The sequence below is a fragment of the Spea bombifrons genome, chromosome 8 (genome assembly GCF_027358695.1).
Source record: "Spea bombifrons isolate aSpeBom1 chromosome 8, aSpeBom1.2.pri, whole genome shotgun sequence".
Classification (NCBI taxonomy): domain Eukaryota; kingdom Metazoa; phylum Chordata; class Amphibia; order Anura; family Pelobatidae; genus Spea; species Spea bombifrons.
In genome coordinates, this window is record NC_071094.1 from 45,264,315 (window position 1) to 45,290,552 (window position 26,238).

The 26,238-nt window shown below is 45.5% G+C and overlaps 1 protein-coding gene across 1 annotated transcript; it reads right to left on the bottom strand.

Annotated features, from left to right (window-relative positions):
- Positions 1 to 2,473: 2,473 nt before the first annotated feature.
- On the bottom strand, positions 2,474 to 13,636 carry NUMBL (NUMB like endocytic adaptor protein). The gene is made up of 9 exons (XM_053473062.1): positions 13,556 to 13,636; positions 11,352 to 11,493; positions 10,872 to 10,946; positions 10,144 to 10,218; positions 6,133 to 6,273; positions 5,608 to 5,812; positions 4,655 to 4,975; positions 3,756 to 3,929; positions 2,474 to 3,278 (listed from the first exon to the last, which is right to left on the bottom strand). The coding sequence occupies exons 2-9, from the start codon at positions 11,475 to 11,477 to the stop codon at positions 2,566 to 2,568; spliced, it is 1,830 nt and encodes a 609-aa protein (XP_053329037.1). The 5' UTR covers positions 11,478 to 11,493; positions 13,556 to 13,636; the 3' UTR covers positions 2,474 to 2,565.
- Positions 13,637 to 26,238: the final 12,602 nt, after the last annotated feature.

Below are 26,238 nucleotides of genomic sequence, written 5' to 3' on the forward strand. Positions count from 1 at the left end.
AGTGGCGGGGTATAAAACACGTTTTAAGAACTCATCTGCTTTCAAAAAGCTTAATTTTAGACATAAATGATAAATAAAGTGATTGCGCAGAGATTGGCGGTTTTTAGACAGGGCGTGTAGGGGGTCTCTGATGTCTGGGACCCCCTTGTGTTTTTTTCACCATTTCCTAAATTATGTCTGAAAGCGTTTGCGCTCTGCACCAAAAATCACAGATCCTGCCCAATCGCCTCCTTACTGACATCATTAAACCCAGCGGCCCTGATCTACTAAGCAGCTCGTTCAGGTGCCCCCCACGCAGGGGATCCCGGGGGTCACCGCATTGTTTGAGGAGATCAATAATTGGCACATTTCCAGAATAACCCGGCAGCAAACCCAAGCAACGGTCTTCCCACGGCTGAGGGTGTTGGGTGTCCGCGTCTAAAGATCTGTCTCTAATATAAATACATACCCCCCCGCATACCTGTACGGTGCGAGGGTTTGAAAGGGGGGGGCGTAGAGACCCCATAGCTATGGAAACCAAAAAATATATATATAGGGTTCCCCATCTCTGTATGTAAGCACGTACACGGATACATATATGCTGTATGTAGAGTTCATACACTCGCGTGTAAGCACGTACACGGATACATATATGCTGTATGTAGAGTTCATACACTCGCGTGTAAGCACGTACACGGATACATATATGCTGTATGTAGAGTTCATACACTCGCGTGTAAGCACGTACACGGATACATATATGCTGTATGTAGAGTTCATACACTCGCGTGTAAGCACGTACACGGATACATATATGCTGTATGTAGAGTTCATACACTCGCGTGTAAGTCTCTGCCGTATATACACAGATTTTTTTCTGCGTTTAGTCTTTATTTGGCTATTTTATTTTACACTTTAAACAGACCCCTGAGTCGTTAAATCTGTAAAACACGCGTGTGGGTATACACATGCACACGTGTTTTTTTTTTTGGGGGGGTGGGGGATCTGTACCTGCTCTTAGACAGCTCAGTAATCTGGGTGGCTTTAACCCTTTACATGCCAGGGCTGGCGAGCGATCTTAATTTCAAGAGCTGAACCCCCCCGAGGAGCTTCTCCTGGTGGAAGAGAAACGCGTCGGGGGGCCGCGCAGGGACATGGATCGGTCAGCTCAACTGCAGTCTCCTGGCGAGAAACGTGTTTAGACGAGACGAGAAACGTGTTTAGACGTTTACCCAGTATATATATATATATACTGGGCCCCTGACCCTCGGAAACCCCTACGGAACGCGGGGTTCCATCTGAGAATTCCAGAAATGTAAAAAAATAAAAAAGTGAAATATATAATTATTATGCGTATATACTGTATATTTAATTAAATCAGCTGCCGTGGACTACATATCCCACAATCCACGGCAACGGCAATCGTATTCCGCAGCCAATCCCTGCGGACCGCTGAACCCGGACACCCGCCTGAGCGTCAGCCGCTCGATATACACCCGGAGAGTGTTAAAGGGTTAACGCCTCTGAATTTGATATTTGTTATTTGGTTGGGGGTTTTTTGTTTGTTTTTTTTACATTCTATAAAAGACATTCAACTAAGACAAAAATATATATTAAATATACGATACATTTGGCATTTAAATTAAAACGATAAAAAAAATAATAAACTATATAAAAGGTTTTAATGCCGCGCATGGGCGGACTGCATTTACTGGCCTTTCCGTGTAACCGTAAAGGGAATTTGGCACAAGAAATGAAACCCCCAATCTATACGGACCAGAGAGACAGCCCCCCCCCCCGTGTATACGCATTTATATACCATGGAATCTATAGATTATATATGGGAGGGGCTATAGGCATATCCGCCAACATTCTTACATCCCTTCTACGGGATTTATAGGGGGGAGGGAGGGTCACATGGTTAAGAAACCCGCCTTCATAAAAAAAAAAAAATAATAATAATATTAAAAATAATAATAATAAAATTTGCACCGATGGGGTATTTATCGATATAAAACCCGAGTAATTCTCATTTTTATGGGATTTTTTTCTCTGATAAGGAATCGTCGCTTTGGTCGGGGACCGAGCCGGTGTAGCCGTCTATAGAACACGTCGCCCCCGCAATCACTTACCTAACACCCCCACTTACATACCTATTCTCCCACAGTCTCACCCCGTGGACCCCCCACGCCGTTTTAATCCAGCCCCCCCAATTACCATCCTGAAAATATCCAAAAAGCCATCAACCAAACTTACGTTACTTTCATGAACGGGTTAAAGCCGCCCCCCCGGCCCCCCCCGACAACCCAAACCGTTTCTATAAACCGTTATTTCTGAAAGAAATGTCTCCCGGGCCCCCCGGCAGTTGGAGAAGATCACACGGCACGAGGCCATCTTTACGGAGGCCCGGTGCCGATTCGCTGCGTCTCCTACGGGACCCGAGAGCCACCGAGACTCCGTCGTCCCCAAGATGGAGTCCAGCAAAGAGTTCGGGGGCTCGCCGCTCGGGAGAAGTCTTACTGGCCGCGGACGATCTGCTCGCTGAACCTGAACTCGAGTTTTTCGTTTCCAGGTGGGCCGCGTTGGCTACAATTCTATCTGGAAGGTCTTCTGCAGTTCGTTGGAGAACGGGTTGGCCAACCGTTGTTGGGACTTGGACTCCAGGGCGGCCCACTGAGCTTCAAACTGGTCTACCTCCTGTGCGGTGGACGCCAGTCTTAGCTGGCTGGGGTCCGGGGGCCACGTAGTACCGTTGGTGGCGGCATGCGCCTTTGGTCCCAACTGAGTGGGTTGGAACGAGGTAGGGTTCTGGACACTGGCGGTGGTGGGATGGCAGCTGCCCGGAGGAAACGGGTTGGCTTTGCTGGCCATGTTGGAAGATGGTACTTGGGTGGCCGAGCAGAAGACATTGGCCACCATCTGCGAAGGGGTGATGCCCACTACAGGAACACTAGGAGTAGGGTAAGGCATGCTGTTGGCCATGGCTGGCGCATACCCACCTATGGGTACGTAGGCAGGCTGCATGTGAGGTGCGATAAACATGCCAACCTGCGGAGGAGCCGCCTCATACGGTACCGGATATGCCTGCATGGGGGCCGCTACCGGCACGGACATGGGGACCATAGGCTGGGAGGGAGGCGCTGGTTGTTGTTGCTGCTGCTGTTGCTGTTGTTGGGCTTTCGCCGCCTTCGCCACCTCTTCCAGCCAACGCTCGGCCTCCGATGGCGTCCGCCGATGTCCCATCTGGAAGTTCGACGGGGCGGATGTGGTCACTGCCGGTTCTGCCCAGCCGGGGGCACCTGAAACACACAGAATATTTCGCCGCATGTAAATCGCATTCGAGGTAATACCTACATCCCAATAACGTGTGTGGGCGGGGCTTAGTTCAGGGTGGGCTGGGAATAAGAGGAAGTGGGTGGGGCTAGCAACAGCCAATAAATAGGAAGCAATTGGGTTTGTAAGCCACATTCCTGCTGCTCCGAGCCCTGCCCGCCATTGGCAAAGACTAACCAGCGTGGGTCCAATGCTTGCCCTGGGGGCAGTTCATGGGGCAAACAAGAGCCATTGGAAGCAGAGAAGGGCTATAAATTTAGTACTTTTTATAAAAAATAAATATCAACGTTTTTACATATAGATCAAAATCCTCCGTTTTTTATGAGTAAATCTTGTGAAAATGTGAACTCCCCCCCCCCCCCCATACGCCGTTGAGTTCCGTTGAGTCTCCTGTGGAGTGATGGACGTTGGCTTTATGGCATGGAGGGGCCACTCATTCTCACCTTGCGTGACCTGCGGTGGGGGAGGGAGACTGGGGACCGTAGTGGGGGTCCTCGTTCCGTTGGAATTGATAAAGGGGTCTTCGGCGGCTTTGTTGGTGAAGGAGTTGTTTATCTGGTTGCAGAGATCGGTGATCCCGTCAGCTTCTTGGAGAACCGACGTCTCTAATTCCGGAACTGAGAACAGAAAGAAAGTCAGGGATTACGGAGGAAACCACCCAAAAAAAATATAAAAAAATAAACGCTGATCAGGCTTCAGGACGAAAGAGGCAGGCGGGGGACGTTAATCCGGCAGCTCGCGGGTCACACGGCTGAGCCCGTTCCTGCCAAAACCGCCCCGCGGGCTCAGACGTCGCCCCGCGTCCTGGGGTAATACTAAAGGGGCAGCAAAGTCTGACGGCAGCCCCGGAATGCTTCATTTTAACCAAATAAACCCCCAAAGACCCCAGACAGGCATATACTGTAACTCAACTGCTTTGACCCTCCCAGACATCCTTCTACCCCCAGAGAAGGTCTCCAGTTTCTTATGGTGGGATTCCAAGTCTAAAAGCCCCGACTCCCCCTGCCCTCTGTATATTTAATACCCCGGCCCTCTGTATATTTAATACCCCGGCCCTCTGTATATTCAACACCCCGGCCCTCTGTATATTCAACACCCCGGCCCTCTGTATATTCAACACCCCGGCCCTCTGTATATTTAATACCCCGGCCCTCTGTATATTTAATACCCCGGCCCTCTGTATATTTAATACCCCGGCCCTCTGTATATTTAATACCCCGGCCCTCTGTATATTTAATACCCTGGCCCTCTGTATATTCAACACCCCGGCCCTCTGTATATTTAATACCCTGGCCCTCTGTATATTTAATACCCCGGCCCTCGGTATATTTAATACCCCCACCTTGGTTCTTGTCCTGGAAGTTGGTTTTTCGCTGCAGGGTGGAGGGCAGCTCGTTGAGGCGGAGGGAGAGCTGGCGTTTAAAGGGAGAGTTTTTCTGGCTGAGCGCGGGGAAGCCGCGGAACGAGCCCTGCCTCACCAGCTGCTCCAGGGGCGCGTGGCGACGGGGGATGGCGTGTTGCCCCCCGGCCTCTCCTTTCTCGCCGGGGACCGCCGCGCACTGCGGGGGCGACTGGGTCTCGGGCTGCGCTGGTACCGCCGCGCTGGGTCCCGCTCCCGCTCCCACCGCCGGTGCGTTTGAAGGCGTATTCTGCGCAGATTCCGCTATTAATATAAAAATTAATAAATATTAATAAAAAAAAATACTAAAAATAAAAAAAAAAAAATTACATAGATGTGGAAAATATCAACTGAAAATATAAATTTATGCCAAGAGCTCACAAAATGCCAGAAAGTCGCTATTTATTCCCAAATCCTCCAACAGGAAGAAAACGTAACTCTCGGCCAACTCTGATGACAACCCTAATGCCGACAGCACTTAATGAGTTAATACAATGAGGTTTTTAAAGTCGGAAAATTATTTCTAGAAGGGGGAAAAAAAACAAAAAAAAACCTAATTATTCAGAGGATTTATTATTCAAAGATATTAAAATATATATTTGCTTTTAGATATTGAGTATTTCTTAGAAGTGGTTATAAAAAAAAAAAAGTTATAAAATTAAAGAAGCCATAAAATAGAATTTTACACCCAAGAATCAGCGTCCGTTATCTTCATGTTTCTGAAGAGAATTTTCGTTGTTACAATTTTTTTGAGGTTTTTTAAAATAGAAAAATTCTTGACGAATGGAAACGGGGCGATGGACGGCGAACGGCAGGATGATTTCTCAACAAGGCCATCTCCGCCTAGGGGCCACTACTCCGCCTAGGGGCTACTACTCCGCCTAGGGGCCACTCACCTTTCTTTTTGTCCTGAAGATGTTTCATGACCTCCTCGCGCTCGGCTTGCTGGGAAGCGGACGTCACGCGGAACGAGCCCTCTCGCGCGAAGCTGGTGCGGCTGGCATCGAACGAGGCGGTCACGCCGCACTCCTTCTCGCGTTTCTGCTTGCGCTCTAGACAGGCGGCGAAGGCGCAGCCCACGGCGTGGCTCAGACGCTCCCCCTGCGGCGAGAAAAAGGTCAGAAAAGGCCGGAAGGGGAAACCATTCACAACGCGGGATTCATCAATAATAATAATAATAATAATAAATAAAAATTTATAATATAAATTTAAAAAACAAACAAAAAAGCTTTTTTTATATTTATTAAGACCAGGTGCCCTTTATTTAAAAACATATCAGAAAGCGATGCTGCGTTATATATTTGTTGAGTACCCAACTTTAAATTGTACAGCGCTGCGGTATATGTTAGAGCGTAATAATAATAATAATAATTAACCCCCTCCCCCCTAAAGCCCAGGGCCTGATGTTCCACAGATCTCACCGAATCCTTCAGCGCCATGAAGCAGTGACAGATCCAGCGGCGGGTGGTGCCGTCCCGGCAGATGTAGGAGAAGGCCTTGTCGAAGTTACGGTCGGGGGCGCAGAACGACACCTTCTCGATGGTCTGATCCACAATCAGGTCCTGAACACAAGAGGCAAGTGGGACGCGAGACAAAACGACCAAAGAAAGAGTTAAAAACGTACAAAAAACAGAAATATATAAAATAAAAGGGAACACTTAAATGTCATGTGACGAAAAAAAAACAAAAAACAGGTTCTTACAAGCTGCTGCTATCGAAAAAAAAAATAAACCTTCATAAGCGTTTGTGTTTTTCTATTAAAGCTTCAAAAAGGAAAGAAAAAAAAATCATCCAGAATGACCTGGGGGGGAAGCAATATTCTGTTACACGCTCGCTCTTCTGAGCAGAACCCCCAGCAGGAAGCACATGGTGCGCGGGAAATTAACTAACCCTGTTGCTGTCGCTCTAATCACGTCCACCGATAATAATCTCATTTAGATAATCATGCGGATGCAATAGCTGCCTCTCCGTTTTTCACTTTATTTTTCCATTAAATTTTCTTTTTTTTTTTTATTTTATTTTAGGAAAAAAATATAAAAAATTATATATATTTTTAAATACTGTTATTTTTCATTATTCTGCAATGTTAACGACTATAAAAATGCGGCACTTTCGGTTATTTTTCTTTCCATGGTTCCCCCCCCCCCCCGTTATTTTTCCATTTAAAAAAAAAATAATATTTTACTTTATTTTAAATACCATTTTATTTCTTTCCCCATTATTCAGCAATTTTAAGGACTGTAAAAACGCAGCGATTTTGGTTATTTTCCTTTCCGTGGTTCCGGCCCCTGTGCTGATCTCTTTGCCCTTTTAATAACCCCGTTAGAGGGCTGATCCGGTGACTTTGCCCACCTTGTGCCGCCCCATGTGACCGAAACCTCGTTATTAACCTGGCTGGAGGGCGAGCAGATTCCGTCCCGCCAGGCCCGGGTCTGCCGGTCACAGTCTGTCCTCAGCCTGCTTTCACATAAAGTCTGATTAACCCTTCTAATAGCCTCCTGTATTCTGCAGGTAACGGCACTAAAAGGGTTAACACAGAAGCTAGTAATTAGCCTGATTTATAAGAAAAACGGCGGTATACGAGAAAACGTGTTTAGGATCCTCATCCACCCCACTCCTTGGTTAGTTCATCCAAAGAAGAGACTTCCGAGGCTCCGAAAGCTTCTGTAAACGTGAATAATGCATGCCAACCGGAATAGGCTTAGCACGATGAATGTAATACTTCTGCTCACCACAAGGGGGAGCCGTGGGAGACTTCATTGCCCCCTACAAGCGTAATAAAAAAAACGACTTAACCCCGCGATACCGCCCTGCCCAGGAAATAACTAAAATGTCTGGATTTATTTAGAGGGAAAGCAGGAGACGGCCTGCGACTCCAGAACATACACACGTCACACGTCACACGTCACACGTCACACATCCAGGACGTATCAGCCATGTACAGCGCTGCGGAGTATGACGGCGATATATAAATAATAATAACACACATTGTACAGCGCTGCGGAGTATGACGGCGATATATAAATAATAATAACACACATTGTACAGCGCTGCGGAGTATGACGGCGATATATAAATAATAATAACACACATTGTACAGCGCTGCGGAGTATGACGGTGATATATAAATAATAACAACACACATTGTACAGCACTGCGGAGTATGACGGCGATATATAAATAATAATAACACATTGTACAGCGCTGCGGAGTATGACGGTGATATATAAATAATAATAACACATTGTACAGCGCTGCGGAGTATGACGGCGATATATAAATAATAATAATAACACATTGTACAGCGCTGCGGAGTATGACGGCGATATATAAATAATAATAACACATTGTACAGCGCTGCGGAGTATGACGGCGATATATAAATAATAATAATAACACATTGTACAGCGCTGCGGAGTATGACGGCGATATATAAATAATAATAATAACACACATTGTACAGCGCTGCGGAGTATGACGGCGATATATAAATAATAATAACACACATTGTACAGCGCTGCGGAGTATGACGGCGATATATAAATAATAACACACATTGTACAGCGCTGCGGAGTATGACGGCGATATATAAATAATAATAACACACATTGTACAGCGCTGCGGAGTATGACGGCGATATATAAATAATAATAATAACACATTGTACAGCGCTGCGGAATATGACGGCGATATATAAATAATAATAACACACATTGTACAGCGCCGCGGAGTATGACGGCGATATATAAATAATAATAACACACATTGTACAGCGCTGCGGAGTATGACGGCGATATATAAATAATAATAACACACATTGTACAGCGCTGCGGAGTATGACGGCGATATATAAATAATAATAACACATTGTACAGCGCTGCGGAGTATGACGGCGATATATAAATAATAATAACACACATTGTACAGCGCTGCGGAGTATGACGGCGATATATAAATAATAACACATTGTACAGCGCTGCGGAGTATGACGCCGATATATAAATAATAATAACACATTGTACAGCGCTGCGGAGTATGACGGCGATATATAAATAATAATAACACACATTGTACAGCGCTGCGGAGTATGACGGCGATATATAAATAATAATAATAACACACATTGTACAGCGCTGCGGAGTATGACGGTGATATATAAATAATAATAACACACATTGTACAGCGCTGCGGAGTATGACGGCGATATATAAATAATAATAACACACATTGTACAGCGCTGCGGAGTATGACGGCGATATATAAATAATAATAACACACATTGTACAGCGCTGCGGAGTATGACGGCGATATATAAATAATAATAACACACATTGTACAGCGCTGCGGAGTATGACGGCGATATATAAATAATAATAATAACACACATTGTACAGCGCTGCGGAGTATGACGGCGATATATAAATAATAATAACACATTGTACAGCGCTGCGGAGTATGACAGCGATATATAAATAATAATAACACACATTGTACAGCGCTGCGGAGTATGATGGTGATATATAAATAATAATAACACACATTGTACAGCGCTGCGGAGTATGACGCCGATATATAAATAATAATAACACATTGTACAGCTTTGCGGAGTATGAGGGCGATATATAAATAATAATAACACATTGTACAGCGCTGCGGAGTATGACGGCGATATATAAATAATAACACACATTGTACAGCGCTGCGGAGTATGACGGCGATATATAAATAATAATAATAACACACATTGTACAGCGCTGCGGAGTATGACGGCGATATATAAATAATAACACACATTGTACAGCGCTGCGGAGTATGACGGCGATATATAAATAATAAATACCGTATTTGCTCGATTATAAGATGACCCCCAAAATTTTTATAATTCTGGTAATTTAGGAAAAAAAGAAAAAGCCTGAATATAAGAAAAAGTTTTATTAAATATTAGTTCATATAAACTATGATAGAGAAAAATGCGGTTTTGGTTTTTATTTCCTTTTATTTGCTTACCTGCCCCCCCCTATATGCCACTCTTACCCTCCCCCGATTTACCCGTGCTTCGGATTCCTTGGTGTGCAGTGGGGGGGGCAGCCAGTGGGCGATGCGCTCAGACAACCTCCGCTGCCGGCACTTTCGTTGGAGCTTCTGTGACTGAGCACCGGAAGGTCATTTGACTCTGGCGCTCCATCATAGAAGCCCCGGCGGAAGTGCCGGCAGCAGCGTTAGTTGTCTGAGAGGAGGATCGGGGTCCCTGCGGCGCTGCGGGGGATCTGCATCTCGTAGTCAGAATATAAGACGAGGGGCAAAAAAACCTTGTCTTATAATCAAGCAAATACGGTAATGACAGTAAGTAGTAGCCCATGTGCCTGAGAATTAGGGGGTTTGCTGCCCCCGTTTCCATGACGATACCACCTTAACCCCCCCCCATTACTAACCTTGGTTTTATCATCCACCACACGCAGACCGTCTGCCGACACCCAAAGAATGGCCTTCACTGACTTCTTACCGAGCTGCAAACCAGAGGCAAGCAGGTTTAACGGGAGCGTATGAACAGAGAGAGAGGTAGACAAGTGGAACAGCCTCCCAGCAGAGGTGGTAGAGGGTAATACAGTGAGGGGATTAAACATGCATGGGATAGACATACGGCTCCTGAATCTAAGACGAGACCAACCACTGATTAAGGTTTGAGCCGTTACAGCAGGAGAGACGGGCGGCTAGACGGGGGCCGCCGGGGGCCGATCTGCCGGCAGGTTCTGGGTTTCTATATGCTCAGTTATGGAAGCGTGTGTTCATGTATGTGAATGTAGGCGTGTAATTGCCGGTGATGTAATCATATATCCCAATGAGATATAAGCCGATTCCTTTGATGAGGATTTTTTCCTCCCCGGTCACTTCCTAATTCCTTCCCAGATACCCAGGGAGCAGGAGGGGGGGGGCTTTTATCTTATCTCCGCTCCCCACACGGCAGAAGATTTCCTCCCCGACAGACTCCGCTCAGCCTCGTATTCCTCAGTAAAAGAGGATACTTTGTATCGACGCAAAGAAACCCGCAGAGCTGCGAGGATCCCGAGGTCTGAATTCCATCTGAAGAAGAGACCTCCGAGGCCTGGGAAGCTTTTGTAACTTTTTATTTTTTTTTGTGTTCCCCGAATAAATAACTCACCAGCTTCAGCTTCTTCACGGCGTCCTCGCAGACGTGCATGCCTCGCGATTCCTCCACCTCTACATGGCCCAGGTACTGCGAACACAGCAGAGACAGACGGCGCGGTTATACTCAGCACTGTACACTGTACGGGGGGGGCGCTAAGTAAACTGGGATAGTTTATTTTCTGTAGGTTGTAGTACGGTGGGAAGTTTTCCTTTACTGAGAGGGTGGTGGATAAGTGGAACAGCCTCCCAGCAGAGGTGGTAGAGGGTAATACAGTGAGGGGATTAAACATGCATGGGATAGACATACGGCTCCTGAATCTAAGACGAGACCAACGACTGATTAAGGTTTGAGTCTTCACAACAGAATAGACGGGGGCCGGATGGGGCCGATCTGCCGGCAGGTAAATGAAGTTTTGGGACGGAGCGTTCCGGGTAAATATGTTTTCTCGTTATTGTTATTCGCGCTCCGACGCTCTCTCCGACGCTCTCTCACCCGCACTGGGAAGCTGCATTTGCCCCTCCGGACGGCCTCCTCGTCGGCCCCCCACTGATGGGGCCGGCTGGCTTCGGGGACGTAGGTTTGCTTTTTCCGTCGGAAGCTCTGGCGCAGCTTGTTCATCTCAGGAGCTGCCGGGCTGGCGGAAAAAACAACAAAACCGTTAATAATTATAATAATAATAATAATAATAATAAATATCCCCGCAGCGCTACTTACAGTCCCTACATACAAAAGGCTCTGACAGGAGTAGAACCCACAGACTGCGCCGAGCCGGTACCGAAGTAACAAGAAATACACAAACGATACAAAGTATCGCGACATTAACCCCGCGCCTGCCAGGATCCTGCAAAGTACCTTAATAAATGTATAATATATAATTCTATTATCCCCGATACGTATATTCAGGGTATGCGACAGACGCTCGGAGGCTCGGCTCATGAGCTTGCAATCTGTATAGATTCTTGGTGGTCCGGCACTGAAATAGTTATAAAAATTCCTAGAATTCTTTTTTTTTCTAATTTCTCCGCCCTTCCAGATTTTGTCAGAAAAGATTGAAAGCATATGGAGAAAAAATAATAATTCTATGGAAACGGGGAAATCGGAGAAGGGGGGGGGCTGCGGAAAAAGTGAAAATAGGTAAAAATAACCAAATAAATTCTTGGCGTTGAAAGGGTGACGGGAGCACGGAGACCCCCCTGCAGAGGAAGATGAATACTCGCCGACGACGCATTTAATCTGCCGGCAAAAAGATTTCATATCCAGCCATTAACCGCGTCCCGGTAACCATCCAGATCCAATTAACCCCGTAGTGCGCAGGATTCACCCCGGCCAATAGAATGTCACCTGGATTCTATAAGCCCCGCCTGTACAGTATATAGAGATCGATATATAGAGATATATTCCGCTACGCTGTACGGCCGGGAAGAATATTAATAAATCCCGTTTTATTACCCCCCCTCCCCGAAACAATGTGGGTGGAAATAATTTGCAATTTTCCGGAACAGAATATTTTCCAGTCTATAAACCAAATTAATGGGAATTAACAGCCCCCCCCCCCATGATCTTAAGGTTAATTGCAAGAGTGATCTAGCAAAATAATGCTGAGCCTCCCTCGAAAGGGTTAACAGAATGGTGGTGAGGGGGTGAGGGAGAGCTGAGGGCGAGCGGGTGGAGACGGGGGTGAGGGAGAGCTGAGGGCGAGCGGGTGGAGAGGGGGGTGAGGGCGAGCGGGTGGAGAGGGGGGTGAGGGAGAGCTGAGGGCGAGCGGGTGGAGAAGGGGGTGAGGGAGAGCTGAGGGCGAGCGGGTGGAGAGGGGGGTGAGGGCGAGGGCGCAATCCTGTGCAGTGTGCAGGGAGAGGTTAGGGGCCCATAAACCCCGAGAGCGCACATACCAGAGAGGGAAGAGACATTTCCCGGGATACCAGAGAGACAGACAGACAGACAGACAGACAGACAGAGACAGACAGACAGAGAGCTCAGCGCCCGACCGGCTCCCGCTTGGCAGAAGAGGCGCAAGTCTGATAACTACAGACTGTCTGACCCCGCGGTGGGAGGGGCAAACTCCGCGTCCCAGAGCTCTCTCCTGTCTGTGTCGCCCCGCGGTGGGAGGAGCCGACTCCATATATGAATTTGTGTTTATGGGGTATCTGACCGCAGATACTCGGCGCTGTTTTATGTAAATGCAGACTTGGCCGATGAGGCTGCAGCTCCCGAGCGGCGTGGGGTCCGCAGACGTGAGAGGGGCCCCCCCTCCCCGCACAGGGCCACCCGCCGAGGGCCGGAGAAAGGACACGCAGGACGAGTCAGACGGAGCTTTTATTAACGAGCAGCTAATTAGCAGTGAATGGCGGGGTGGGGGAGGGGATCGGCTTTGAATCCGTCTGATCTTTGGGGCAGTTTAAAGAAGACGCGTTCGGGGCGATCCCGATAATTACCCCCAAAGTTCTGCCTCCAGATCTGCGCAGCGCATGCACACGGGGTCAGTCCCACAGAATCCAGGATTGTTGGCAACTACACAACATCTCCCCTAAAGACCACCACACAATTCTGCCCCGGCTGCAACCCCACTCCGGTCTAATGGTGGCATCTTTAATCTTTCCCCTGGGCACTCCGGGCAGGTGCCCTCCCCCACACCACGTCCTTAATAATAGTATTCCAGGTAACCAATAACCCCCCCCCCAAGCGCCGGGCACACTTACAGTACTGCTGGGAGAGGCAGGGTGACTTGCTGTGGGCATCCAAGAGTCCGAATACTCAGCCTGGAGCCTCTTCTGGACCCGTCGGGGGGGTGAACGGCGAACGTCACGGGGGCGGAATAAACCCACCTGAAATAAAAAAAATATACCTTTTATATATATCGCCGTCATACTCCGCAGCGCTGTACAATGTGTGTTATTATTATTTATATATCGCCGTCATACTCCGCAGCGCTGTACAATGTGTGTTATTATTATTTATATATCGCCGTCATACTCCGCAGCGCTGTACAATGTGTGATATTATTATTTATATATCGCCGTCATACTCCGCAGCGCTGTACAATGTGTGTTATTATTATTATTTATATATCGCCGTCATACTCCACAGCGCTGTACAATGTGTGTTATTATTATTTATATATTGCCGTCATACTCCGCAGCGCTGTACAATGTGTTATTATTATTTATATATCGCCGTCATACTCCGCAGCGCTGTACAATGTGTGTTATTATTATTTATATATCGCCGTCATACTCCGCAGCGCTGTACAATGTGTGTTATTATTTATATATCGCTGTCATACTCCGCAGCGCTGTACAATGTGTGTTATTATTATTTATATATCGCCGTCATACTCCGCAGCGCTGTACAATGTGTGTTATTATTATTATTTATATATCGCCGTCATACACCGCAGCGCTGTACAATGTGTTATTATTATTATTTATATATCGCCGTCATACTCCGCAGCGCTGTACAATGTGTGTTATTATTATTTATATATCGCCGTCATACTCCGCAGCGCTGTACAATGTGTGTTATTATTATTTATATATCGCCGTCATACTCCGCAGCGCTGTACAATGTGTGTTATTATTATTATTTATATATCGCCGTCATACTCCGCAGCACTGTACAATGTGTGTTATTATTATTTATATATCGCCGTCATACTCCGCAGCGCTGTACAATGTGTGTTATTATTTATATATCGCCGTCATACTCCGCAGCGCTGTACAATGTGTGTTATTATTTATATATCGCTGTCATACTCCGCAGCGCTGTACAATGTGTTATTATTATTATTTATATATCGCCGTCATACTCCGCAGCGCTGTACAATGTGTTATTATTATTTATATATCGCCGTCAGACTCCGCAGCGCTGTACAATGTGTGTTATTATTATTTATATATCGCCATCATACTCCGCAGCGCTGTACAATGTGTGTTATTATTATTTATATATCGCCGTCATACTCCGCAGCGCTGTACAATGTGTTATTATTATTTATATATCGCCATCATACTCCGCAGCGCTGTACAATGTGTTATTATTATTTATATATCGCCGTCATACTCCGCAGCGCTGTACAATGTGTTATTATTATTATTTATATATCGCCGTCATACTCCGCAGCGCTGTACAATGTGTGTTATTATTATTATTTACGGTATATATCGCCGTCATACTCCGCAGCGCTGTACAATGTGTTATTATTTATATTATTTATATATCGCCGTCATACTCCGCAGCGCTGTACAATGTGTTATTATTATTATTTATATATCGCCATCATACTCCGCAGCGCTGTACAATGTGTTATTATTATTATTATTTATATATCGCCGTCATACTCCGCAGCGCTGTACAATGTGTGTTATTATTATTTATATATCGCTGTCATACTCCGCAGCGCTGTACAATGTGTGTTATTATTATTTATATATCGCCGTCATACTCCGCAGCGCTGTACAATGTGTTATTATTATTTATATATCGCCGTCATACTCCGCAGCGCTGTACAATGTGTTATTATTATTTATATATCGCCGTCATACTCTGCAGCGCTGTACAATGTGTTATTATTATTATTTATATATCGCCGTCATACTCCGCAGCGCTGTACAATGTGTGTTATTATTATTTATATATCGCCCTCATACTCCGCAGCGCTGTACAATGTGTTATTATTATTTATATATCGCCGTCATACTCCGCAGCGCTGTACAATGTGTTATTATTTATATATCGCCGTCATACTCCGCAGCGCTGTACAATGTGTGTTATTATTTATATATCGCCGTCATACTCCGCAGCGCTGTACAATGTGTGTTATTATTTATATATCGCCGTCATACTCCGCAGCGCTGTACAATGTGTGTTATTATTATTATTTATATATCGCCGTCATACTCCGCAGCGCTGTACAATGTGTTATTATTATTTATATATCGCCGTCATACTCCGCAGCGCTGTACAATGTGTTATTATTATTTATATATCGCCGTCATACTCCGCAGCGCTGTACAATGTGTGTTATTATTATTATTTATATATCGCCGTCATACTCCGCAGCGCTGTACAATGTGTGTTATTATTATTTATATATCGCCGTCATACTCCGCAGCGCTGTACAATGTGTGTTATTATTATTTATATATCGCCGTCATACTCCGCAGCGCTGTACAATGTGTGTTATTATTATTTATATATCGCCGTCATACTCCGCAGCGCTGTACAATGTGTGTTATTATTATTTATATATCGCCGTCATACTCCGCAGCGCTGTACAATGTGTTATTATTATTTATATATCGCCGTCATACTCCGCAGCGCTGTACAATGTGTTATTATTATTTATATATCGCCATCATACTCCGCAGCGCTGTACAATGTGTGTTATTATTATTATTTATATATCGCCGTCATACTCCGCAGCGCTGTACAATGTGTGTTATTATTTATATATCGCCGTCATACTCCGCAGCGCTGTACAATGTGTGTTATTATTATTTATATATCGCCGTCATACTCCGCAGCGCTGTACAATGTGTTATTATTATTTATATATCGCCGTCATACTCCGCAGCGCTGTACAATGTGTGTTATTATTATTTATATATCGCCGTCATACTCCGCAGCGCTGTACAATGTGTTATTATTATTTATATATCGCCGTCATACTCCGCAGCGCTGTACAATGTGTTATTATTATTTATATATCGCCGTCATACTCCGCAGCGCTGTACAATGTGTTATTATTATTATTTATATATCGCCGTCATACTCCGCAGCGCTGTACAATGTGTGTTATTATTATTTATATATCGCCGTCATACTCCGCAGCACTGTACAATGTGTTATTATTATTATTTATATATCGCCGTCATACTCCGCAGCGCTGTACAATGTGTGTTATTATTATTTATATATCGCCGTCATACTCCGCAGCGCTGTACAATGTGTGTTATTATTATTTATATATCGCCGTCATACTCCGCAGCGCTGTACAATGTGTGTTATTATTATTTATATATCGCCGTCATACTCCGCAGCGCTGTACAATGTGTGCTATTATTATTATATATATCGCCGTCATACTCCGCAGCGCTGTACAATGTGTGTTATTATTATTTATATATCGCCATCATACTCCGCAGCGCTGTACAATGTGTGTTATTATTATTATTTATATATCACCGTCATACTCCGCAGCGCTGTACAATGTGTGTTATTATTATTTATATATCGCCGTCATACTCTGCAGCGCTGTACAATGTGTGTTGTTATTATTTATATATCACCGTCATACTCCGCAGCGCTGTACAATGTGTGTTATTATTATTTATATATCGCTGTCATACTCCGCAGCGCTGTACAATGTGTGTTATTATTATTATTTATATATCGCCGTCATACTCCGCAGCGCTGTACAATGTGTGTTATTATTATTTATATATCGCAGTCATACTCCGCAGCGCTGTACAATGTGTGTTATTATTATTTATATATCGCCGTCATACTCCGCAGCGCTGTACAATGTGTGTTATTATTATTTATATATCGCCGTCATACTCCGCAGCGCTGTACAATGTGTGTTATTATTATTTATATATCGCAGTCATACTCCGCAGCGCTGTACAATGTGTGTTATTATTATTTATATATCGCCGTCATACTCCGCAGCGCTGTACAATGTGTGTTATTATTATTTATATATCGCAGTCATACTCCGCAGCGCTGTACAATGTGTGTTATTATTATTTATATATCGCCGTCATACGCCGCAGCGCTGTACAATGTGTTATTATTATTATTTATATATCGCCGTCATACTCCGCAGCGCTGTACAATGTGTTATTATTATTTATATATCGCCATCATACTCCGCAGCGCTGTACAATGTGTTATTATTATTTATATATCGCCGTCATACTCCGCAGCGCTGTACAATGTGTGTTATTATTATTTATATATCGCCGTCATACTCCGCAGCGCTGTACAATGTGTGTTATTATTATTTATATATCGCCGTCATACTCCGCAGCGCTGTACAATGTGTTATTATTATTATTTATATATCGCCGTCATACTCCGCAGCGCTGTACAATGTGTTATTATTATTATTTATATATCGCCGTCATACTCCGCAGCGCTGTACAATGTGTTATTATTATTTATATATCGCCGTCATACTCCGCAGCGCTGTACAATGTGTGTTATTATTATTATTTATATATCGCCGTCATACTCCGCAGCGCTGTACAATGTGTGTTATTATTATTTATATATCGCCGTCATACTCCGCAGCGCTGTACAATGTGTTATTATTATTTATATATCGCCGTCATACTCCGCAGCGCTGTACAATGTGTGTTATTATTATTTATATATCGCCGTCATACTCCGCAGCGCTGTACAATGTGTGTTATTATTATTTATATATCGCCGTCATACTCCGCAGCGCTGTACAATGTGTGTTATTATTATTTATATATCGCCGTCATACTCCGCAGCGCTGTACAATGTGTTATTATTATTATTTATATATCGCCGTCATACTCCGCAGCGCTGTACAATGTGTTATTATTATTTATATATCGCCGTCATACTCCGCAGCGCTGTACAATGTGTGTTATTATTATTATTTATATATCGCCGTCATACTCCGCAGCGCTGTACAATGTGTGTTATTATTATTTATATATCGCCGTCATACTCCGCAGCGCTGTACAATGTGTTATTATTATTTATATATCGCCGTCATACTCCGCAGCGCTGTACAATGTGTGTTATTATTATTTATATATCGCCGTCATACTCCGCAGCGCTGTACAATGTGTTATTATTATTATTATTTATATATCGCTGTCATACTCCGCAGCGCTGTACAATATGTGTTATTATTATTTATATATCGCCGTCATACTCCGCAGCGCTGTACAATGTGTGTTATTATTATTTATATATCGCCGTCATACTCCGCAGCGCTGTACAATGTGTGTTATTATTATTTATATATCGCCGTCATACTCCGCAGCACTGTACAATGTGTGTTATTATTATTTATATATCGCCGTCATACTCCGCAGCGCTGTACAATGTGTGTTATTATTATTTATATATCGCCATCATACTCCGCAGCGCTGTACAATGTGTGTTATTATTATTTATATATCGCCGTCATACTCCACAGCGCTGTACAATGTGTGTTATTATTATTATTTATATATCGCCGTCATACTCCGCAGCGCTGTACAATGTGTGTTATTATTATTATTTATATATCGCCGTCATACTCCGCAGCGCTGTACAATGTGTTATTATTATTTATATATCGCCGTCATACTCCGCAGCGCTGTACAATGTGTGTTATTATTATTTATATATCGCCGTCATACTCCGCAGCGCTGCTTATTCTTGAAGACATGACAGCGGATATAGCTAAAGAGAAGACGGAGCGCTTAGTGAACCAACACAGAAAAATTAACGTAAGCTCTTGGAGCCTCAGAGGTCTCTTTTTTAAGACAGTATAAAGAACACATCTGAGGAAGAGACCCGCGAGGTCCTGAAAGCTTATATAAAAGAGTCCATAAGAGAAAAGACCAATGTGGCCTCCGACCCAGCATCCAAGGAGACGCTCTGCGGATAGATTGCCCCGGGAGACTCCCTCCGGTCGGCCGTCAGAGGCAGGAATATGATATTTGGTGCAGTTTTGTTATGGGCGGGGCTAACATTAAGGTTATATAAGTGGGGGCCATTTTGGAAGAGGCTCACTTATCTGGGTTGTCCCTCCCTCCGTTTAATGAGGGTGTTGTGGGGGTGACTACCCCGTTTTTTCACAGCGGCGGGGGCAGTTGGGGTTCATTGTTAGTTTGTTAGGTTTCGAGCTGGCCTGCGGCTCAGAACCTGGGGGGGGTGGGGGGGTCTCGGTATGCCCCTGCATCGGCTATTATTTGGTTAATTTGGGTGGTGTGGGGGTGTTTCGGTATGCCCCTGCGGTGGTCAATGGGTTAATTTGGAGGCACCTGGTATGTGTTATACGGTTAATATGTTTATAATGGGGGGTCTTTGTTTATGAAGGGGAAATCTGTTTCGACGATGGCTTTTAAACGTTGTAAATTGTTAATAAAGCTGTGGAAATGATATTCGCACTCGATAAAGGTGTGCCTGGCTTTTTGGGGAGATGTTGGTTTGGGGGTACGGGTATCCTGGGGGGCACATTCAACGATGCGCCTGCAGGAAATGGGGACATCGAGTCCTGCTGTCATTTATCAATCTCTATAACCCCGCCCACAACTCCATATAACCCCTCCCATTACTCCATATAACCCCTCCCAATAACTTGGTTCATTTCATATATACATTTTCTGGTGACACAAGATCTAACTGACCTGTAATTGCCCCTCTGCGTCCCCCGGGGGGGGTATATCTATGCTATATATTATATACACACGGTATATATATATATATATATACGCACGGCGGGGCTCCCGTCTCAGGGCTCAGCTGTCAGTGTGTTTGTAGGAGATGCTTCCCACGTATCCGGGACTCCGTCGCTGTGGTAATGGTTGCCAGGTTACAGGATTCTGAGGGATTAGGATGGCATGGCGTCGCACTGGTGAGTGCCGACAGGGGCAATAGCTGAGGGCAGACAGGTAAACAGAGGCAGAGGGGGCAAATAAATGATCAAAAAACTTTTTTACCCTTGAGGTTTATTTATCCAAATCTCCGCAATTTCATCGCAGCCCCCTCCTCTTGCAAACCCCCCTAAAAAATGTCATAGCACCCAACATGCAAAGCGCCAGGGAGGGGCACTTCCGTTCAAGCAGGTGTTTAGGGAGCGGCTGGGGCGGGGCTTCATTCACACTTTATGCCCCATCGCTGGGTATCAGCGTAACCGGGCGGGGCATTTACCCTCATACCCAGCAAACATTCTGACCTCCTAGAGAAGAGGGGCATCAGGGGGGAGAGAGGGGCATCAGGGGTTTGGGGACCAAAGAGGGACTGGGTAAATTGAACAAAGACCTTTTTCAAGTAAACACCCAAAATATCACCACAGAAGTTTTTTAGGGTTTTTTTAACGGAAATTTGCCTAATTTTGTACCCGTCGTCTCTCTGCTCGGTTTTTTTTTATTTTTGTATTTTTTTTAGGGTTTTTTTTTTGCTGCCAGAATAAGAACAATTTAAGACATTTTATTGAAACGTCTCAACAGAATTTTTTTGGTCCAGTGAATAAATTTAGAATTTTTTTTGTTTTGTTTTTGGAAGCGAAACGCTTTATTTTAACCTACAAGTCTCTGCCTCCTACACACCGGTACTAAACGGAGCCACGCCTCCCGACAACGCGTATCCGCAGCGCGCAAACAAATGTATTTTTCGGATTGCGTATGGGGAAAAAAAAAATTTTAGACTCAAATTCGGATTTTTTTTTTTTTTTTTAAAGCAAAAACACCTTTAAAAAATATTTAAAGTATTCACAAGACAAAATATTTAAATAATCCAAAAAAGAATTCTCAAGACAAATGTCCTTTGAGCTAAATTTTATTTTAAAAAATGTGTAAAAGAAAAAGAAAATTTTTTGTTTTTTTTGCAAGAATATCTATAGAATTTAACAATTTAATTTTTCTTGTAAAAACTTCCAAATTCTAGTTTACAAAACAAAATTTTCCAAGTATCCACTTAATTTAATTGATTAAATTGGATAAATTTGCCTAAATTATATATATATATATATATATATATTTTTTTTTTACCAATTTTTGTGGATTTTTTATTTTTTTTGCCGGGGACAGTGGTAATTTTTACAGATGGTCCGCGCCGCCCGCTTAATTTCAGCGTGCAAATAATTAATAGAAATGACCTTTTACTTGGGGGGGCTAAGAGGGTGCGACGGGGATGGTCCGAAGTGTGCGGAGGACAATAGGGGGGCTTCCATCTCTTTATGTCACTTGAATGGCCCCGGCGCGAGCGCCTGAAAGGGACACAGATGCTGCGACAACACGGACCCCCCCACACCGTCCATCACGCACCGTCCATCACGCACACTCTATTCCTGTTCCGTATCAACCTAAACCTCATTTACTAAAGGCCACGGCCCCCCAACGGACAGGCTCGCCCTCGGAGCAGATTGAGGGTGGTTGTCGGGGAACGAAACCCACCCCTCCCATTGTGTGCCCCCCCCCCCGGTTTAATGAAGGCCAAGAAAAGTCAAATTTGGCAACAGCTGTGGGGCTGGCGGGGAGGAGAGACGACAGAAGAGAGCGTCGGGACAAAAGCACCGGACGGTGGGGAGGGTATTGAATGCAGCTGGGGGGGGGCTTTTAAATCAGGACAGCTGTTTGTCAGGCCCCCCACCCGGGTCCAGGGACCACCAGTTGGCGAGACTAGGAAGACATAACGAGGCGATTTTATTGGGCGTTTTATTATTTTTTGTGCCTTTTTTTATTTTTGGAGGACGCGGCAGGTGGGCACGAGATGCCGGTCTCCGGATGACGAGAGCGGAGGTTGGTACCGGGTACAGGCACGCTCCTTCTCCCAAACACAACTTGGTTTGCATGTTTTTTTGGGGGGGTTTTTTTACGGATACCAAGAAAAAAAACTTAAAAAGAATAAAAAAAAAAAAATGCAAAAAGTTTCAATTTGTTTTCAAATTCATAAAGCGCTACATTTATCCGAAAGCCGTTTTAAATTTCACCAACGCCGGTTACCGACCCCATTCGCGGGTTTAAATGTACAGATTTTAGGTCGGAGGCGCCTCGACATTAACGCATTCCGGGAAAAAATATCGTCCGGAACTCCGGAGACCCGTACTGCGCGTTCAGCATAACATTAAAGAATTATGATATTTGAAGGGTTAAATGCTAGAATGGATAGAAAAACCCGCTGTAAATCGTTAAAAAAAAATATGCAGAAAATTCTCCCTAAAACCTGGGAAATATTTAGCTTCTTTTTTTTTTTTTTTTTCAGACTGTTTGTGATATTTGAGAATTCTCTCCCCCGTCACTGAATATTAACCCTTTAATTGCCCATCACACAGACCCTGCTGCAGCCTGATGGTTCTAATAAAAGGTCTCTATGGAAACCGTGACGTGTCAGGAGGTAAAGATATTCGGAATGGAGTCACCTGTATTCAAGCAGGGATTCCAGCTGTGACATTGCATGGAGAAAAGCACCAATCGGGACGCTCGGATTTCATTAAGTAAGAGGTGAATATAAAGGGAGTCGGCTGCAGACTCTGTGACCCAGAGAATCTGCCCCTTCACCCCGAGACTGGGGCAAAAACCCTGAAGCTCAGGGGCAATCTCTGATCGATCCCAGGATCTATGTGGATTACGGGGAGTGGGGGGCAGATAACGCAATAATGGAGACCCCCAAACACCACAGCCAGACATGCTGAATATAGAAGCGTAGAGCGCGAGCTCCTGCGAACTCTTTACAGGGATGAGCCAATCAGACTCCGGGAGGGTCACTTCCTAAAGAAAACACGACCCCCCCCCCATTTCCTTCCTGGATGCCCCTCGTCCTGCGTCTTTTAGGGCGCGGATACCCCTCGGGGGGGGGGCGGGAGGGTCCGTGCTTTGAGTTCAACAAAAAAGAGGATTTCCTTCCTAAAGAGAAGACAGAGCGGGTAATATACACAGGTCCGTCTGCAGGGGAGGAAAAACGTTTGTGTGACACGGGACTTAACTGCTAAGTGACCGCGCTGCATGCGCAGACAGAAACCTTCTTACGAAATACGCAGAACGGACATAAAAAAAACAAAACCCCAGTACATTATGACAAAAAGATTTATAGAAAAACTCTGCACCGCATTACATAGAATCCAGCTGCCGGCAGATCGGCCCCATCCGGCCCCCGTCTCTCCTGCTGTAAAGACTCGAACCTTAATCAGTCGTTGGTCTCGTCTTAGATTCAGGAGCCGTATGTCTATCCCATGCATGCTTAATCCCCTCGCTGTATTACCCTCTACCACCTTTGCTGGGAAGCTGCTCCACTTATCTACCACCCTCTCAGTAAAGTAAAACTTCTTTCTATTCTATCTCAGGCTCTGACCCTCTAGTGTTATTCGTCTCCTTTCCAGCTCAGCCCTTTCCCAGTCTATATAACACAACATGGGAGGAATAACACTGGTCCCAAGAGCTTACAATCTAAAGGGTGCATGCAGTGAGGTATGTGCAGTCATCGTTCGCTCGCACGGGAGTGAGACGCGGCGGCGGCTGCTCCGAGGCGCCAATCCCTCTCTTCTATTTATAGAGCGTCTTATCTGACATTTCCATCCGTTACTGAACACGTTACACGCCACGGCGCCCGCGTCACATAAACACGCCAACACACGGCGTCCACGACCGTCCCTGAACCCGCCTCCTGGCATCCCGAGACGCAGCGCTGCGGCAGCCAATGGGAGGCAGGCAGGGAAGAGACTGCGGGTTTCATACATTTCAATTGGAATTTTTGGTTATAGGGGTGTGGTTAGAGGTGTGGCTATGGGTAGAAAAGAGGGGCATCGGGGGGGGGAGGGGCATCAGGGGGATTGGTGCTGCTGGCTTCATTAAGGAGTGTATATGCCGGTTACTAGTGGGGTATCTCGGGGGGTTTCACACTCCAGAGACCATTAGCCCTGGCGATAGAGGGTCCGCAGCAGGGAAGCCATTCCTGGTGGAATTGGGGGAGGGGCGGCTTTAGTTTAATGTTGATAAATGTAAAATAACGCACTTGGGATGTAAGAATCCCAGCACAGAATATAAAACCCCGCGGTGTCAGCGACAACAGAAGAGTCAGGGGCTCGGGGGTAATTATTTCCGAGGACATAAAGCAAGTAAGGGGCGGAAAAAGCAAGCAGGGTGCAGAGTATACACTGAAGGGCGTTAGTAGCGTAAAGAGGGAGAGACGGCTGAATACCAGCGAGCAACATGCGCGAGTTATATATGATTCGGCCCCCCGACGGGTCGCGCACCAAGCGGTGACAGCGCGGGGTCAGACGGGGACGGGGGGGGATTAGTAGCATTTCATGGATGCCGGGAGCTCCGCTCAGAGGCCGCGGCCGCCCGGGGTCCGCAGATTAAACGGACAGGGAGATCCGTTACAAACCCCGACGCTTACCGGCAGGACCGGCCTGTACCGGAAATTCACGGCTTGTTAGGAATGACTGGAAATGTCCAGCTTTACCGGGATTCTGCGTGTATCGGGGACCCCCAATCCGATCCCGTCTCGTTACACGAGCCTCGGCAGTCCTTCCCACGCGCAGCAGCCAACAAAATGCCGCTTCGTGGCCTATAAGCCGAAGCACAGCACCGAGGACCTGCTTTACGGCAGCGGCTTGCGGACGGGCGAGTCAGATTTATTACCAATCCCAACGGAGACGCAAAACGGGGGAAAACATGGAGAACCGAGATCCCAGCAGGCCCTGGAGCATACCACCCGAGTTACCCGCTTTACTTTCTCCAGTCCCTGTTTGTGTCCCTGATACCCCCTCTCTCCCCCCCGATGCCCCTCTCTCCCCCCCGATGCCCCCTCTCTCCTCTCCTGATGCCCCCCTTTTTTAGGAGGTGAGAATGTTTGCTGGGTATGAGGGGATCGCAGGGCTCTACAGCCCTAAAAGCCCCGATAATGTGTATAGAAACAGCAGGGAACGGCTTTATAAATTACACGGGGGAAATAAACCCCATTATTCTTCTTCTAAATGCCCCACTCAGTTACACAAATACCCCCAGCCACACCGCCTAAAACAAAAGTGAATGTTTCTAGAATGTTAGGAATTGTGCCCATCTGGAACATAATTATAATTATTTAAGACCCCCATACTTGTGCTGCTGGACTAATTGCAGTGGCCCTCACTCGGCCCGGGCCCCTAGGCAACAGCCTTTTGTTCCTCAAACTCTCAGACCTTCCCCAAATCCTCGGCCGCCGCCGTTCCCTCAGAGCTTGATTTATAATATTTTACTTTATTTTATTTATTTGATTTCTGCGTAACTCGCATCGCGCCCCCTCTTTGGGAAGTTTTGATTTCCGGATGCGATGAGGAACGCGATGATCAGTCTTGTTTTCTTTAATACAAGTGATTTATAATAATTACATCCAGTCTGGAATCCACCTGTAAAACGTTTTACATGTGCTAGATAAGTGGAACAGCCTCCCAGCAGAAGTGGTAGAGGGTAATACAGTGAGGGTGTTAAACATGCATGGGATAGACGGCTCCTGAATCTAAGACGAGACCAACGACTGATTAAGGTTTGAGTCGTTACAGCAGGAGAGACGGGGGCCGGATGGGGCCGATCTGCCGGCGGGTTCTATGTAATGCGGTGGAACGAGTTGGACCGGATTGTCACGTTGTGGATATGAAGAGACAACCATCTCTGACTGACAGCCAAAATGTGCCGGTGTGGGATTATCTGCTGAA

Coding starts and splice junctions, on each gene's coding strand:
- NUMBL (XM_053473062.1), bottom strand. CDS start 11,477: ATGAACAAGCTGCGCCAGAGCTTCCGACGGAAAAAGCAAACCTACGTC. Junction 4,976..5,607: donor TCTTCAGGACAAAAAGAAAG/GTGAGTGGCCCC, acceptor TTATATTAATAG/CGGAATCTGCGCAGAATACG. Junction 3,279..3,755: donor CCCACCGCAGGTCACGCAAG/GTGAGAATGAGT, acceptor TGTGTGTTTCAG/GTGCCCCCGGCTGGGCAGAA.